The following is a 17,975-nucleotide window of genomic DNA, read 5'->3' as shown; positions in this document are numbered from 1 at the left end:
TATTGCCAAACTGATGGATGTGAAATATTATCCCACTGTGGTTTTCACTTAGATTTTCTTTCTACTAGTGAATTTGAATTTTTTCATATTTTCTTGAGCATTTCTATTTTCTTCTATGTGAAATGCATATTGATATTTTTGACTATTTTACTTCAAGATTGTGTTTTTCTTTCTGAAATATAAATACTTTAAATGTATTTTATTATTATTCATCCTTTGGTTTTGGCCTATCTTTCACTCTCTTAATGACATGTTTTGATTTTAATATTGTTATTGTTTGGTTGCTAAGTCGTGTCCAACTCTTTCAAGACCCCAAGGACTTGCAGCCCACCAGGCTTCTCTCTCCATGGGATTTCCCAAGCAAGAATACTAGAATAGGTTGCCATTTCCTTTCCCAGGGGATCTTCCTGACCCAGGGATTGAGCCTGTATCTCCTGCATTGGCAAGTGGATTCTTTGCCACTGAGCCACCAGGGAAGATCAATTTTAGAATGATTCAATCTTTTACTTTTTGGTTTGCCTTTTTTATAAGTTGTTTAAGATATTCTTCCCTTTCTTGAGATCGTGAAATTATTCTTACATTGTCTTTTTAAAATTTTATAGTCTTCCTATGTTTCATATATTCTCTATTGCATCTAGAATTGATTTTTGTGTTTTATGTGAATTATAAATAGCCTTTCTTTTTTCCTACCCTTTCTTTTTCTTCCCTTTCCTTTCTTTATTTTTTTAACCACGATTGCCTGTTATTCTAATGGCAATAACCTTCTCCTGTGATCTGCAGTACCATCATGATCATATGTGTATATATCATGTTTCCATAACTTTTCCGTTCATTTCTTTGTCTGTCCAAACACCAACACCACACTCTCTTAATTACCTTGGCTTTGTAAGTCTTCATATCAGGGAAGCAGCACTCCCTCCCTCAATATTTACCCCATCCTCATGTTCTGCCTCAAGTAACAATATATTGGCTGTTATTGGTCATTTGCTCGAGTGACTGAACTGAACTGAACTAAAAGTGTTATATCCACTTGTTAAGTTTTACAGACACACACACACACACACACACACACACACACACACACACCCCACATGCATGTCTACTGGTGTTGTTTTTCTACAAAAAGGAAATTTATTCATGAATATTGTGGTAATATACAGCTCATCACATCTTCATTCATGTAACCCACATAACTATGGCATGCATATTTTATTTCAGGTGAAAACTCACCCAAATTAATGAGAAAAATGTCAACAAAAATCATATAACTTCAATCTAGAATTTAGTCGGCAGGCCAAAACATCTTCCTTTTAAATCTTGCAAAGTTTATATAACTATGCATAGTAGATAACAATCATCTAATAAAATTTTTCCTATTTGATGATTTTTCTTTTTTTAATTGTTATAAGAATATCTAACATTAAATCTTCTCTCTTAACAAATTTTAAGTGTACAAAACTGTATGTTAACTATAAGCACACTGTTTTGCAGCAGATCTCTAAAACATATTAATCTTGCATAACTAAAACTTCATTTCCCACTAAACAGCAACCCCATTTCACCCTGCCCTGCCTCTGGTAATCACCATTCTACTCTCTGCTTCTGAGTTTCCTATTTTAGATCTGTCACATAAGTGGAATCAAGCAATATTTCTCTTTCTATGGCTGGTTTATTTCACTAAATGTAGTGTCCTCAAGGTTCATCCATGTTGTTATATGACAGGATAGTATTTGTTAAGACTGAATAATCTACCATTATAGGAATATATCATATTTTCGTTATCCATTCATCTATTGAAGTATATTTAGTTTGTTGGAATTTTTACTGGAATTGTATTAACCTACAAATTAAAGTGGTTGTCTGAGAAGGCTTTAAAAATAGTTCAGGAAAGAAGAGGAGTATAAAGCAATGGAGAAAGGGAAAGATATACCCAACTGAATACAGAGTTCCAGAGAATAGCTAGGAGAGATAAGAAACCCTTTTTCAGTGAACAATGCAAAAAAAAAGAAGAAGAAGAAAACAATTGAATGAGAAAGACTAGAGATTTCTTCAAGAAAACTGGAGCTATCAAGAGAACATTTCATGTAAGGATGGGCACAATATAGGACAGAATTTGTAAGGACCTAACAGAAGACACAGAAGGCAATGGCAAGCCACTCTAGTACTCTTGTCTAGAAAATCGCATGGACAGAGGAGCCTGGTGGGCTGCAGTCCATGGGGTCGCTACTAGTCGGAGACGACTGAGCGACTTCACTTTCACTTTTCACTTTCACACATTGGAGAAGGAAATGGCAACCCACTCCAGTGTTCTTGCCTGGAGAATCCCAGGGACAGCGGAGCCTGGTGGGCTTCTGTTTATGGGGTCACACAGAGTCGGACACGACTGAAGTGACTTAGCAGCAGCAGCAGCAGCAACAGAAGCAGAAGAGATTAAGAAGAACACAGAAAAACTATACCAAAAAAGGTCTTAATGACCCAGATAACCATGACAGTGAAGCCACTCACCTAGAGCCAGACATCCTGGAATGTGAAGTCAAGTGGACCTTAGGAAGCATTACTACAAACAAAGCTAGTGGAGGTGATGAAATTCCAGCTGAGGTATGTAAAATCCTGAAAGATGATGCTGTGAAAGTGCTGCACTCAATATGCCAGCAAATTTGGAAAACTCAGCAGTAGCCACAGAACTAGAAAATGTCAGTTTTCATTCCAGTCCCATAGAGAGGCAATGCCAAAGAATATTCAAACTACTGTACAGTTGGGCTCATTTCACATGCTAGCTAGGTTATGCTCAAAATCCTTCAAACTAAGCTTCAGCAGTATGTGAACTGAGAACTTTCAGATGGACAAGCTAGGTTTCAAGGAGGCAGAGGAACCAGAGATCAAATTGCCAACAATCTTTGGATCATGGAGAAAGCAAGGGAGTTCCAGGAAAAAAACATCTACTTTTGCTTCTTTGACTACACTAAAGGCTTTGACTATATGGATCACAGCAGACCATGAAAAATTCTTGAAGAGATGGGAGTGACCAAACCACCTTACCTGCCTCCTAAGAAACCTGTATGCAGGTCAAGAAGAAACAGTTAGAACTGGACATGGAACAATGGACATTTGAACAATGGTTCAAAATTGGGAAAGGAGTAAGACAAGGCTGTATACTGTCACCCTGTGTATTTAACTTCTATGCATAGTACATAATGTGGAATCTCAGGCTGCATGAATCACAAGCTGGAATCAAGATTGCCAGGAGAAATATTAACAACCCCAGATATGCAGGTGATACCTCTGTAATGGCAGAAAGTAAAGAGGGTGAGAAGAGAGTTCCAAAGTGAGGGTGAGAGTTCCATCAAGTGAGGGTGAGAAGAGAGTTCCAAAGCTTGCTTGAAACTCAACATTAAAAAAACATCAAAAAAAAAAAAAAAAGATCATGGCATCTGGTCCCATTACTTCGTGACAGATAGAAAACAAAAAGTGGAAACAGTGACAGATTTTACTTTCTTGGGCTCCAAAATCACTGCAGACGGTGACTGAAGCCATGAAATTAAAAGTCAAGGATAAAAGTTATCCTTGGAAGGATAGCTATGAGAAAACTAGACAGCATATTAAAAAGCAGAGACATCGCTTTGCTGACAAAGGCCTGTATAGTCAAAGTTACGGTTTTTCCAGTAGTCATGTACAGATGTGAGAGTTGGATCATAAAGAAGGGTGGGCACAAAAGAATTGATGCTTTCAAATTGTGTTGCTGTAGAAGACTCTTTAGAGTCCTTTGGACTGGAAGAGGATCAAACCAGTCAATCCTAAGAAAATCATCCCTGAATATTCATTGGAAGAACTGATACTGAAGCTCCAATACTTTGGCCATCTGATGCAAAGAACTGATTCATTGGCAAAAACCCTGATACTGGGAAAGATTGAAGGCAAAAGGAAAAAGAGGTGGCAGAGGAGATGATCAAAACAGTATCACCAACTCAATGGACAGGAATTGGTGCAAACTCCAAGAGATAATGTAGGACAGAGGAAGCTGGCATGCTGCAGTCATGGGGTAGCAAAGAGCTGGACATGACTTAGTGACTGAACAACACAAACAACATATTAGTTTGGGGAAAAATGTGTATCTTTACAGTGAAAGTGAAGTCACTCAGTCGTGTCCGACTCTTTGTGACCCCATGGACTGTAGCCTACCATGCTCCTCTGTCCATGGGATTTTCCAGGCAAGAGTACTGGAGTGGGCTGCCATTTCCTTCTCCAGAGGATCTTCCTGACCCAGGGATCGAAGCTGGGTCTCCTGCATTGTAGGCAGATGCTTTACCATATGAGCCACCAGGGAAGTCCATCTTTACAGTATTATCTTCTAATCCAAGAATGATACGGAAATTCACACCATTTTTTTTCTTTACTAATTTTAATAACATTATTTTTCTGCAGCATATGTCTTGCTAAATTTAGCCTAAATATTTTATACTTTTTCTTGCTGAGGTAAATGAAATATGCTTTTTTCTGGTGGTGTAGGTTTGTTTACTTAAAATTAGATTTTATATTTTGATTTCATATCTAGAAAACTTGTAAGCTCTTACTGATTCTATTTTTCTGTCCATTTGACATATTCAATCATCTGAAAATGACAATTTTCCCATGTTTGTTGGAAGTTATGTAGGTTTTTCTCTTCTTTTATTGGTTAGCCTGGCAATTTTGACAGGCATAATTAAAGCCTGTGTGCATGCTCAGTTGCTCACTCATGTTCAACTCTTTGCAACCATTTGGACTGTAATCTGCCACACCCCTCTGTCCATAGGATTTTCCAGGCAAGAATATTGGAGTGGGTCACTATTTCCTCCTCCAGAGGATCTTCCTGACCCAGGGATCAAACCTAAATCTCCTGTGTGTCCTGCATTGAAGGTGGAATCTTTACTGCTCAACCATAAGGGAAGCCCCAATTAAAGTGAAACATTAATCAATATCTTGCTCTTAAACAATACCTGAGATTTAGAATTCTTTATCTCCCAATATCCGCTTTTGCAATTTATAAAGTTTTCTTGACCACAAATTTAGGTCTTTCAAATTAGACATAATTAATGTTTTTAAATGGATTCATCTGCTTGTTTTCTACTTTTTTTCCTATTAGTAAGTATTCTTTCTTACATCTCAGCTTAACTTCAGTTCAGTCTCTCAGTCGTGTCCGACTCTTTGCGACCCCATGAATCACAGCACGCCAGGCCTCCCTGTCCATCACCAACTCCCAGAGTTCACTCAAACTCATGTCCATCGAGTCGGTGATGCCATCCAGCCATCTCATTCTCTGTCGTCCCCGTCTCCTACCACCCCCAATCCCTCCTACCATCAGACTCTTTTCCAGTGAGTCAACTCGTTGCATGAGGTGGCCAAAGTATTGCAGTTTCAGCTTTAGCATCAGTCCTTCCAATGAACACCCAGGATTGATCTCCTTTAGAATGGACTGGTTGGATCTCCTTGCAGTCCAAGGGTCTCTCAAGAGTCTTCTCCAGCACCACAGTTCAAAAGCATCAATTCTTCGGCGATCGGCTTTCTTCACAGTTCAACTCTCACATCCATACATGACTACTGGAAAAACAATAGCCTTGACTAGAATAATTTTATTTCTACTCGAAGTACATCCTTTAGTGAGAACCTTTGCAATGAACTTTCCCAGATTTTGTTTATTTAAAAATGTCTTTATTTCTTTGGAACTTTAGTTAGACAAATATTGGGACTATATTATTATCTCTTACATCCCTTTCCATATTTTTAAATTTCTATATGCCTCTTCTCTTCAGCCTAAGGAAGTACACTTTTCATTTCTATGTTTTCTTTAATTCTATTTCAACTTATGGTATTTTAAATAAGTAAATCTCTTCTTCCTTGCTCTTGTTTTCAACCTTCTTTTAATATATTTAATATAACATTACATATTATATGTCCAATAACTTCTGCATTCAAGTTTTTGAAAATTTATTCTGCCACCTCTGAATTTGCTGGCTGACATTCATGGTGCCCTGCTTCTCTGTGATTTTTGGGTTTGTTAACTATAGACTGCACATTGTTGTGGAAACTTTTTATTTGAGGATTTTTTGATGTACTTTAATACACACACACACAATTTATCAAGCATTTTAGTTACTTTTATCATGCAGGTTATTCCAATATATAGTTTATCATAATTTTGTCAATAAATATTTCTAAGGATATTTTTTCCTCCACAATTGAGTTAACTTTATTTTTTTTAAATTTATTTATTATAATTGGAGGCTAGTTACTTCACATTACTACATTGGTTCTTCCATACACTGACATGAATCTGCCCCGGGTGTACATGTGCTCCCTACCCTGAACCCCCCTCCCACCTCCCTTCCCATCCCATCCCTCCAGTTCATCCCAGTACCCCAGCCCCGAGCATCCTGTATCATGCATCAAACCTGGACTGGCGATTCGTTTCACATATGATAATATACATGTCTCAATGCCATTCTCCCAAATCATCCCACCCTCGCCCTCCCCCACAGAGTCCAAAAGACTGTTCTATACCTGTGTTTCTTTAAATTATGATATTAAATCCATCTTTCATGCCACCTTTGCCACATAATCATTAAATTTGTGTCAAAGGCATTTAATATAGGTTTTACCAATGTATGTATTTTAAAACATATGCCAAAGTAGAAAACTGCTATGTATGATAAATCAATAAACTTGATTTCTCATGTTATATTCACTTTTCTTCAGGGTAAAAGTGTGAGAAAATCATTTTGTTAGTTATTGGTTTGGTGAGTTATGATTAGATGACTCTCTGATGAGAACTATGTTTTCTGCCCAGTTGTGCCTGAATTTGCCCTGTGCCACAGTCACAAACCAAAGTTTACTTTTGCCTCTAAACTTGTTGTCACTGTGACTTAAAAATATCTACTACTCACTGTTTGATCCAGAAGGGATTTTGCAGTTTGACTAACACTGTGCATGTAAATACCAAATGGTAGTTTTCATTTTGTTATCTGGTAGACTGACATAAAGCAATGTGATCAATGTTTCAAGGATGTAGCTTTAGAGGAGAGAGTTTAAAAGCCTTGGGATAACATAAATATTTATCACATTCTGCTTTGGGAGTATACTTATGTATGTACACAGTTTGTAATTGACTGAAGTAACCCGATTATGCTATCTAACATTGAGTATTTGAAGAATCTTAATCTCATTTTGATGTGTACTTTATAACTTGGATAAAAGCTATGTGTGTCCATATATCAGAAGAAAAGTATTGCTGCAATTTTCTTCTCAAGTTATTAAATATATAACTGGCACACTAACATGTAAGAATGAGCAAAAAGTTGGTATTTGTGAGTCTCTTACTCAAATGAAAGCATGGACCTTTGCCCCTGCTATTAGACAGAACCCAGTAGCACTTTCATCTCCCTGGTGCAGTGGATCCTGGACATCTCTAAGAAAAAATATACATCAATCATCCGAGTCAAATTGTGTATCTGGTAGGTATGCCTGCCATGAATCATCTCACAGACTGGTTATTGTCTTTTCTATTTGCACAACTTTCACAGCATGTGCCAATTATTATGCCAAAAATAAAAACCAAGCAAGGAAAGCATTAGAACTACAGATTCATTCCAAGTGCAAAATTCCAATTATCAAGCCTAAACACAACCCTTTCATTAAAAAAAAATCCACTTTGATCTGCACTATGATTGGCACACTTTCTACTAAGTGACACTGGCAATTAAGTGTTGTGTTTCAGTTTTATTTTTCTTTACTAATAGTAGCAGAACACGATAGCAGGCTGACTGCCCTGTTTGGTGGAGACAGAGCTCCAGATGAGAGCCTTGAACCCACGTCAACTGGGGCCCCTCTCTCATTTGGAGGTATGGGCTCAGCCCTTGTTCCACAGAGACTTCTGAAAGCTATCTTCTTTCATTACCAGCTCATCAAAAAATGCATCTTAATAATTCTTCAGCTGCCTATCATTAAATCTACTCTGAATTTTCTATCAGGGATTTTGGTAACATCAGACTGTGGTTTGTAAAAGTAATTTAGCTTTCTAAAATTGATAACGGAATCTAATGAAAATAAAAGTGAATTTATGAATTTTAAAATTTGGTATTGTAGTTTTTCATATAGAATATAAGTATTTTTTTTCTTAGTAATAGAAGAGAAGCAATAAAATACCTCCTGCAATGCTCAGTGCTAGAGTTAGACTTTTTAGAAAACTATTTGAAGAAGGACATGGCAACCCGCTCCGGTATTCTTGCCTGGAGAATCCCCATGGTCAGAGAAGCCTGGTGGGCTACAGTCCACAGGTTCGCAAAGAGCCAGACACGTCTGAAGTGAGTTAGCGCACACAAAAGCATGATTGCCATTAGCATCCAGGGAGGTACACGATAGCCTAAAGTGTCCTTGGCCAACTCTGGTTCTCTAGGGAAACTGGATCAGATCAATCAGAACTGTGACTCTAGGCCATATTTCCAGAAACTGTGCAGGTTATTTCACCAGAAGACCAACTGTGTAATAAGCCATGCTATTAAATGTTCTCCTTCTACATTCAGAGCTTACGTAGGTGTTAAATCTATATCTGATGGTGCCAGGGGTGAGAGACACGGGGAGGACACCGGACTCTGTATGATGTGACTATGAAGAGATTCACAACATGCACTGAGTTGCTCTCGCAGCAGCCCTATGGGACCATCCTTCAGAGCCCTGTTTTACAGAGGGTGAGCCTCTGCTCGACAGAACCTGAGTTACTTCCTACCGGTCACAAGCTTAGGAGTGGGGAAGCCAGGTGCTTTACCTAGGTAAAGTATCTGGGGCTCGGATTTGTGCTTGGTTTCAGGTGTCTCAAACTTCAAATCAGTACCCATTTTAGCAAACTCCATTTGACGGAACTTCTGACAGCGAGAGCTGAGTAAATCATGACAGTGGGATAATCATAACAATAAATTCAGTAAGAAATTTAATTGTAAAGGGGAAGAAATGAAACAGAGTAGAAACTTGAGAAGGAAATTATGTCAGGGGAGGAAGTTTCTTAATCCAGGGGAAAACCTGTGCAGGGCATAACCCCCGAGGCTCAGTTTCCCTCACTTGGTTCTACTTGTTGCCTGAGGGTGGAACAGGCATCTGTGTGCCAGATCCTGAGCTGGGCATTGGGGAGAGGGTGGTGTAAGAGGTAACCATGCTCACCTTGGTGAATCTTCTAAGAAACAAAGGGGAGTAACTCGGCAGAAACAGGTGAACAAAGCCTCTGCAGGCACTTTGGGAGAGTATGTTAGAGACAGATGTGGTGGTGGTATAGGCTGGAAAGAGGAGCCACAGAAGTGGGCGATCCCAGATGGATGGAAAAGCCTACAGGGAAATTCTAAAATGTGTGTTTGAGAAGGAGAACATGTATGAGTGTTAACATCAGAGCAGGGAGAGCAAAGGGGAGGAAGAGATGAATGAGATTTCTCAGGTGGGAGGGTCTGGACCAGGTGGTCCTGGGGAGGCTAAAATGCTGAGCTTCATCATAATTGTTGTGGAAGCCAATCAAGGGCTTTAAAGATAGTCACAGTGCCTTTTTAAAATTATTTAATTCAGAATGGGACCTGGCTGAGTGCGGAGGCCAGTAAGTGGCTAATGAAGGAGACAAGGCGGGAAACGCTGGTTGCCTGGAGGAGGGCAGCAGGGAGAGGGTGAATCCAGAGATGTCTGACTGCAAAGACCTGGCAATGCGCTAAATACAGCGACAGAAGGACAGCTTAAGACAGAGCGCTCAGATCTCAGATATTTCATGGTTTCTTTCCCTCCTGCATGTTTGAACTGTGTAAATGTCTGCCTCTTCTCACCTTTATTCACAATGACCCCAGACACTAGGAAAGGGAGTGCCAGCCAGTGGGAGGCACTGAAAGAGAGGAGAACGTGTGAGCATCAGTCAAAGATAAAATCATTTCCTATTCTTTCTTTTTTCCCTCTCTGGAAATAAAAATAGGAGAAGTCACTGTGAAAGAACCCAAGCTTCTTGATTTTGAAGTCAGAAAAGAAGTTCAACTCATCGTTTTAGCTGAAAGTAGAGGGCAGAGAGCCTACAGCAAAGTAGCAGTCTTTATTCAAGATCTGAACGATCATCCACCACACTTTGAGCAAAGCGTTTACCAAGTATCAGTGTCTGAGGGCCAGTTCTACAATCACCACATTGTACAGGTAATAGAAACATGTTTGTGTGTGTGTGTGTGTGAATTTTTATCAATCAGTGTAGATCCAAATACCTAAAGCCATTTTCCAGAACATTAATTAAGTTGTGATTGTTTCCTTGGCATATGCGTTATATGATGTACTGGATGGAACCTTAGGTTGAAGGAACTCTGGAGTTTCTGAGTTCACTACCCTTTCTCCCTTCTTTTTGCTCTCAGAACCCCCTGCCAATGCAGGAGATGCAGGAGATGTAGATTCGATTCCTGGGTAGGGAAGTTCCCCTGGAGTAGGAAATGGCAACCTACGCCAGCATCCTTGACTGGAGAATGCCATGGACAGGAGAGTCTAGGCAGCTAGAGTGCATAGTGTCACAAAGAGATGGATATAACTGAGCATCTTAGCATGCATAACATGCAGGTAGCACCCACCTGCTCTTTCTAGGGACCCTGTTGGAGATTAGCAGGGAGTCTAGATGGGCACAAAAAGCAGTTCACCTTCTAAGTGTGTACGGTTTAGTGGAGAAGTCAGAAGACTAAGTATACACTTTAAATTTCTAAGGTGATAACAGAAGAGTGTATACTGAATGTCATGCGAGCTAGGAAGAAACACAGACAGGCCCCAATGTTTGCACCTAGTGTAAAGGGTGAGCAGGCATTTCCCAGGGGGAGCTGAGCCAGATGCGCACAGAACGAGGCACGGGCACATGGGAGGGCCCCCTGGTTCGGACCTTCAGGTGTCGCGCGTGGAAGGCACGTGTCCACTGCTTGCGGGCCCAGCCCCAACTCGGGACACAGCCCCGTGGCCTGAAAGAGAGGGTCTGCTCACGCGGCAGTCTTCTTGCTCCAGCTCCAAACCCACCCGTCCTTGCTGAACCCGCCCTGCCTCAGACGGCTGCTCATCTTCATCTTTCCATTCATGGTTGAACTGAGGCTTTGAGTTCAAGAATCTGGGCATTAGGATGCCTTCAGGCTCTTGGGAATCTGCACAGAGAATGTGTATAAACCCCCTTTGACAGTTGGCGGCTGAGCGGGACGTTCCCTTTCGTCCTCTATAACCCATGACCCAGCCTCTCATGACTCTCTGGGGTCGATGGGGCCAGGGGTATAGGTGATCCCCTAGGTTTCCATGCAGCACCTTCACCTGGATATGCACACAGGCCTTTCTTTGATCCCTGAGTAGTCCAGGTGCCGTCTTCCCCTCTGAAGGTGCAGACAAGACCAGCAGAGGATCAGTTGTCTTGGAGTTGAGTTTTAGCTCTGTGCTCTTCACTTGGTCCAGGATCCCTGGGATTTCCTACATTATTTTTTGAAGATTTAGCCTAATTGCTCTAGGATCCAGCATGTTCCAGAATTGTTGAGCCTTTATTCTGGCTTTAGCCAGGACTGAGATGCTTAAGAGGAAGGTAAGGAGAAAGAGCATTCTCTCTTCCAGTCTGTACCCCCAGTGATGCCTGTTCAGCCAGAATGACTGATGCCTCCAGGGACACTGCAGGGCCTGCTTGGTCACGGTGGACCCTCCCTCCCCGGGGCACTGGCGCTTTGCACTTTGTCGCAGATGCTGACCTGGACAGAGCTAGACCGCTCGTGTTAAGGTGAAGGCAGCTTTAAAGCTCCAGTACACCCAGTAGGGGAAACAGCTCGACCTGCCAGTGCTTCAGTAATGTAAACTTTGAGAAGAGCTCCAGAACCTTCTACATTCCTGTTCATCTGAACAGGACACAGGAAAACGACAGTTCTATTAATAGTTTTCCTGAAATTAAATGATGTAAAAAATACAAAGAACAAAGATCATTTAATATCAGGAAAACTATTAATAGAACTGTCGTTTTCCTGTGTCCTGTTCAGATGAACAGGAATGTAGAAGGTTCTGGAGCTCTTGCTTTTTGCCCCCACACTGCCCAGTGCCCTCCTTTCGGTTGCAGCCCCACAAATTCTCTTTAGGAACTTCCTCTCCTCTGCCAGAAGCAGTCTTGGTAGGATTGTCAGTCAAGGGGGTGACCCCACCCCACCCCACCCAGTCACAGAGTGCTGTCAACTGTGTCTGTCTCGTAGAGACTTTCTCTCTGAAATTTGAACTGGTAGAACCCAAGATGAAGACAAGTAAGAGCTGGTTCACCTTGATGGCAACAGCCCAGAGAAGCTGTGCCCTAGAGATGCCCATGCTCCTGTGCTTCAGCGGGCACTGTCTTCTTGCTGTGTTTCTTCCATGGTGAAGCTGGCCATAGTGCATTTGTGTTGATGGCATCTGACGACCCTAAATGATATGTCTCCTGGGAGGCCTCCTATCTGTAACTCTTTTACATGTATGACCTCAGGGACATGGTGGACTTACTCTGCCTCGATGCAGGCACGTTTCTCGTCCTCATGGTCTTGAGGGAAACTGTCTGGTGCTGCCTTTCTGTGCCACATGTCTGGTGTTATGTCTTCCTGATGAGGTCCTGGGTCACCTGAGAACTCTGGCAGCAGTGTGAAGCATAGATCGAAAGTGAAGGGAGTTACAAGCAAAAGCCCACTAGGACATCGGTGTGGTTGCCCTGGAGAGAGATGACAGGAGATGGGAGCTCAGGCCAAGGCTGAGGGGCCGAGGAAATAAAAATAAACAGAAAGCAATTTATCAGTCAACTTGTTCTTATGCCAGGTCTTGAATCCACTAATAGAATTAGTTTGCAATTAAAATGTAAATCAGACTGAATAATACATCTCTGTGGAGAGTGATGCACACTTCACCATTAGTACTTTTGTTTTATCTTCAACACTAGTACTTGGATAACTCATCAAATAAATCACTGGGATCTAAACTTGCTAGCCCTGAATCTGGGTTTTGTCTCATTTCACTCAAAACTTGTGGTACTGAAATTACTTGGAAACTCTCGCATCTAGTCTACAGAATAGTCTTCTCACCTGTCATTCACTTTTATATAAAGTTCAACCATGGCTAATATTCCTTTGATCATTGTCTTTAAAATGTGTTTGACAATGTGATTCTTTCACAATGCATTGCTCTGAAAACTAGGCTTAATGTATTCTTCACTTTCAATGCTCACCTAATGGAGGAGTTGCTTCCTCACAGGTTTTTGCCACAGACCTGGACAGTGGGTCGAATGGCCTCGTCGAGTATTCCATTCTCTCTGGCAACCAAGGAGAAGTGTTCCAAGTGGATCCGCTGAGTGGTGTGCTAACAGCAAATGTGGTTCTGGATTACGAGTACACCAGCGCCTACAGGTTTGCCCCAAACTCAGATCCGTTTGACCAGCTATTCTGCCTTGTTGCTTTGAGCATGACTTCCTGTTTGGTATGCTTAGCTATAAGATGTGTTTTGCCTTTGCTCCAACTTAGGATCGTCCCTGATACACTGAGAGAGTCTTAGGAAGTAGACGCTATTTGGAAAAGGTGATTGGACTACAAGAATGTTAAGATTCCTTTTCGTTCTAGGAGTTTATGCATTAGTGATGCCATTAAGTATGATATAAAATGAGAGACATTAAAGACATTTGTGAAATGCCTCCTGAGCTATAGAGACCCTGCAAATGTTGCTTTAGTTGCTTTTAAAAACAGTGAAGACTGAATGATGTTTCTCTTTTTAATTATTTATTCATTTTTGTGTAGGAAATTACAACCCTGTTATCAGGTCCATGTTACATGACTCTGTTCTGATAGAAATAATCATCTTAAAGTACACATTCAAGAAGAGATGTATTTTTTGCCTAGAGTTCTAAATATGCCAGACTTACCAGAAATTCTGTGAAAGAGAGAATGTGTCATAGGTCTTCTGTGATTTTTTAAAAGTCGGTGTTCCCAAGTGTCTAGGCATATATACAGAGATATTTCTGACTTCACAGTCTATAAAAGAAAATGAAAGACTCTAACGGACATAAAATATATGTAAATGGGGGCTGCGTCAAGAATGATAACCTAGCCTTTCATGGAAGACAGCAAAACTGACTTAAATTTTATCGAACCTGGACTGGCGATTCATTTCACATATGATAATATACATGTTTCAATGCCATTCTCCCAAATTATCCCACCCTCACCCTCTCCCACAGAGTCCAAAAGACTGTTCTATACATCTGTGTCTCTTTTGCTGTCTCGTATACAGGATTATCGTTACCATCTTTCTAAATTCTATATATATGCGTTAGTATACTGTATTGGTGTTTTTCTTCCTGGCTTACTTCACTCTGTATAATAGGCTCCAGTTTCATCCACCTCATTAGAACCGATTCAAATGTATTCTTTATAATTGCTGGGTGGTACTCCATTGTATATATGTACCACAGCTTTCTTATCCATTCGTCTGCCAATGGACATCTAGGTTGCTTCCATGTCCTGGCTATTATAAACCCTGCTGCAATGAACATTGGAGTACATGTGTCTCTTTCAATTCTGGTTTCCTCGGTGTGTATGCCCAGGAGTGCGATTGCTGGATCATATGGCAGCTCTATTTCCAGTTTTTTGAGGAATCTCCAAACTGTTCTCCATAGTGGCTATACTAGTTTGCATTCCCACCAACAGTGTAAGAGGGTTCCCTTCTCTTCACACCCTCTCCAGCATTTATTACATGTAGACTTTTGGATAGCAGTCATTCTGACTGGTGTGAAATGGTATCTCATTGTGGTTTTGATTTGCATCTCTCTGATTATTAGGGATGTTGAGCATTTTTTCATGTGTTTGTTAGCCATCTTTATGTCTTCTTTGGAGAAATGTCTGTTTAGTTCTTTGGCCCATTTTTTGATTGGGTTACTTATTTTTCTGGAATTGAGCTGCAGGAACTGCTTGTATATTTTGGAGATTAATCCTTTATCAGTTGCTTCATTTGCTATTATTTTCTTCATTCTGAAGGCTGTCTTTTCACCTTGCTTATAGTTTCCTTTGCTGTGCAAAAGCTTTTGATTTTAATTAGGTCCCATTTGTTTATTTTTGCTTTTATTTCCAATATTGTGGGAGGTGGGTCTTGGAGGATCCTGCTGTGATTTATGTCGGAGAGTGTTTTGCCTACGTTCTCCTCTAGGAGTTTTATAGTTTTTGGTCTTACTTTTAGCTCTCTAATCCATTTTGAGTTTATTTTGTTGTATGGTGTTAGGAAGTGTTCTAGTTTCATTCTTTTACAAGTGGCTGACCAGTTTTCCCAGCACCACTTGTTAAAGAGACTGTCTTTTCTCCATTTTATATTCTTGCCTCCTTTGTCAAAGATAAGGTGTCCATAGGTGCATGGATTTATCTCTGGGCTTTCTATTTTGTTCCATGGATCTATATTTCTGTCTTTATGCCAGTACCATACTGTCTTGATGACTGTGGCTTTGTAGTAGAGCCTGAGTTCCGGCAGGTTAATTCCCCCAGTTCCATTCTTCTTCCTCAAGATTGCTTTGGCTATTCGAGGTTTTTTGTATTTCCATACAGATTGTGAGATTATTTGTTCTAGTTCTGTGGAAAATATCGTTGGTAGCTTGATAGGGATTGCATTGAATGTATAAATTACTTTGGGTAGTATACTCATTTTAACAATATTTATTGTTCCAATCCACGAACACGGTATATTTCTCCATCTATTAGTGTCCTCTTTGATTACTTTCACTAGTGTTTTATAGTTTTCTATGTACAAGTCTTTTGTTTCCTTAGGTAGATATATTCCTAAGTATTTAATTCTTTTTGTTGCAACAGTGAATGGAATAGTTTCCTTAATTTCTCTTTCTATTTTCTCATTATTAGTGTATAGGAATGCAAGGGATTTCTGTGTGTTGATTTTATATCCTGCAACTTTACTGTATTCGTTGATTAACTCTAGTAGTTTTCTGGTAGAGTCTTTAGGGTTTTCTGTGTAGAGGATCATGTCATCAGCGAACAGTGAAGGTTTTACTTCTTCTTTTCCAATTTGTATTCCTTTTATGTCTTTTTCTGCTCTGATTGCTGTAGCCAAAACTTCCAGAACTATGCTGAATAGTAGTGGTGAGAGTGGGCACCCTTGTCTTGTTCCTGACTTTAGGGGAAATGGTTTCATTTTTTACCATTGAAGATGATGTTTGCTGTGGGTTTGTGATATATAGCTTTTATTATGTTGAGATATGTCCCTTCTATTCCCACTTTCTGGAGGGTTTTTATCATAAATGGATGTTGAATTTTGTCGAAGGCTTTCTCTGCATCTATTGAGATAATCATATGATTTTTATTTTTCAGTTTGTTAATGTGGTGTATTACGTTGATTGATTTGCAGATATTGAAGAATCCTTGCATTCCTGGGATAAAGCCCACTTGGTCATGATATATGATCTTCTTAATGTGTTGTTGGATTCTGATTGCTAGAATTTTGTTAAGGATTTTTGCATCTATGTTCATCAGTGGTATTGGCCTGTAGTTTTCTGTTTTTGTGGGATCTTTACCAGGTTTTGGGATGAGGGTGATGGTGGCCTCATAGAATGAGTTTGGAAGTTTCCCTTCCACAGCAATTTTCTGGAAGAGTTTGAGTAGAATAGGTGTTAGCTCTTCTCAAAATTTTTGGTAGAATTCAGCTGTGAAGCCGTCTGGACCGGGGCTTTTGTTTGCTGGAAGATTTCTGATTACAGCCTCTATTTCCGTGCTTGTGATGGGTCTGTTCAGATTTCCTATTTTTCCCGGTCCAGTTTTGGAAAGTTGTACTTTTCTAGGAATTGGTCCATTTCTTCCAGGTTATTCATTTTATTGCCATATAATTGCTGATAGTATTCTCTAATAATCCTTTGTATTTCTGTGTTGTCAGTTGTGATCTCTCCATTTTCATTTCTAATTTTATTGATTTGGTTCTTCTCCCTTTGTTTCTTGATGAGTCTGACTAGTGGTTTGTCAATTTTATTTACCTTCTCAAAGATCCAGCTTTTGGCTTTGTTGATTTTTGCTATGGTCTCTTTTGTTTCTTTAGCATTTATCTCTGCCCTAATTTTTATGATTTCTTTCCTTCTACTAACCCTGGGGTTCTTCATTTCTTCCTTTTCTAGTTTCTTTAGAGGTAGAGTTAGGTTATTTAGTTGACTTTTTTCTTGTTTCTTGAGGTGTGCCTGTATTGCTATGAATTTCCCCCTTAGCACGGCTTTTACACTGTCAAAGAGGTTTTGGGTTGTTGTGTTTTCATTTTCATTCTTTTCTATGCATATTTTGATTTCTCTTTTGATTTCTTCTATGATTTGTTCATTATTCAGCAGCGTGTTGTTCAGCCTCCATATGTTGGCATTCTTAATAGTTTTTCTCCCATAATTGAGATCTAATCCTACTGCATTGTGGTCAGAAAAGATGCTTGGAATGATTTCAATTTTTTTGAATTTACAAAGGCTAGATTTATGGCCCAGGATGTGATCTGTCCTGGAAAAGATTCCGTGTGCGCTTGAGAAAAGGTGAAATTCATTGTTTTGGGGTGAAATGTCCTATAGAGATCTATTAGGTCTAACTGGTCTATTGTATCATTTAAAGTTTGTGTTTCCTTGTTAATTTTCTGTTTAGTTGATCTATCCATAGATGTAAGTGGGGTATTAAAATCTCTATTATTGCATTGTTGTTAATTTCCCCTTTCATACTTGTTAGTAATTGTTTTACATATTGCGGTGCTCCTATGTTGGGTGCATAAATATTTATAATTGTTATATCTTCTTCTTGGATTGATCCTTTGATCATTATGTAGTTTCCTTCTTTGTCTCTTTTCCAGCCTTTGTTTTAAAGTCTATTTTATCTGATATGAGTATTGCTACTCCTGCTTTTTTTGGTCTCTATTTGCATAGAATATCTTTTTCCAGCCCTTCACTTTCAATCTGTATGTGTCCCTCATTTTGAGGTGGGTCTCTT

The 17,975-nt window shown here is 39.9% G+C and overlaps 1 protein-coding gene across 1 annotated transcript in view; it reads left to right on the top strand.

Annotated features, from left to right (window-relative positions):
• Positions 1 to 17,975, top strand: part of DCHS2 (dachsous cadherin-related 2) — a 326,960-nt gene that overhangs the window by 277,483 nt on the left and 31,502 nt on the right. Inside the window, exons 15-16 of the mRNA XM_055405366.2 lie at positions 9,968 to 10,179; positions 13,240 to 13,391. Of these exons, the coding sequence (XP_055261341.2) occupies positions 9,968 to 10,179; positions 13,240 to 13,391 (364 nt within the window). The remainder of the gene's footprint in view (positions 1 to 9,967; positions 10,180 to 13,239; positions 13,392 to 17,975) is intronic.

Source organism: Moschus berezovskii, chromosome 19 (genome assembly GCF_049115385.1).
Source record: "Moschus berezovskii isolate FMDL1 chromosome 19, NW_MosBer_1.0, whole genome shotgun sequence".
NCBI lineage: Eukaryota > Metazoa > Chordata > Mammalia > Artiodactyla > Moschidae > Moschus > Moschus berezovskii.
Note: the sequence above shows the minus strand (reverse complement) of the source record. Positions and strands in the feature narration are given on the sequence as shown.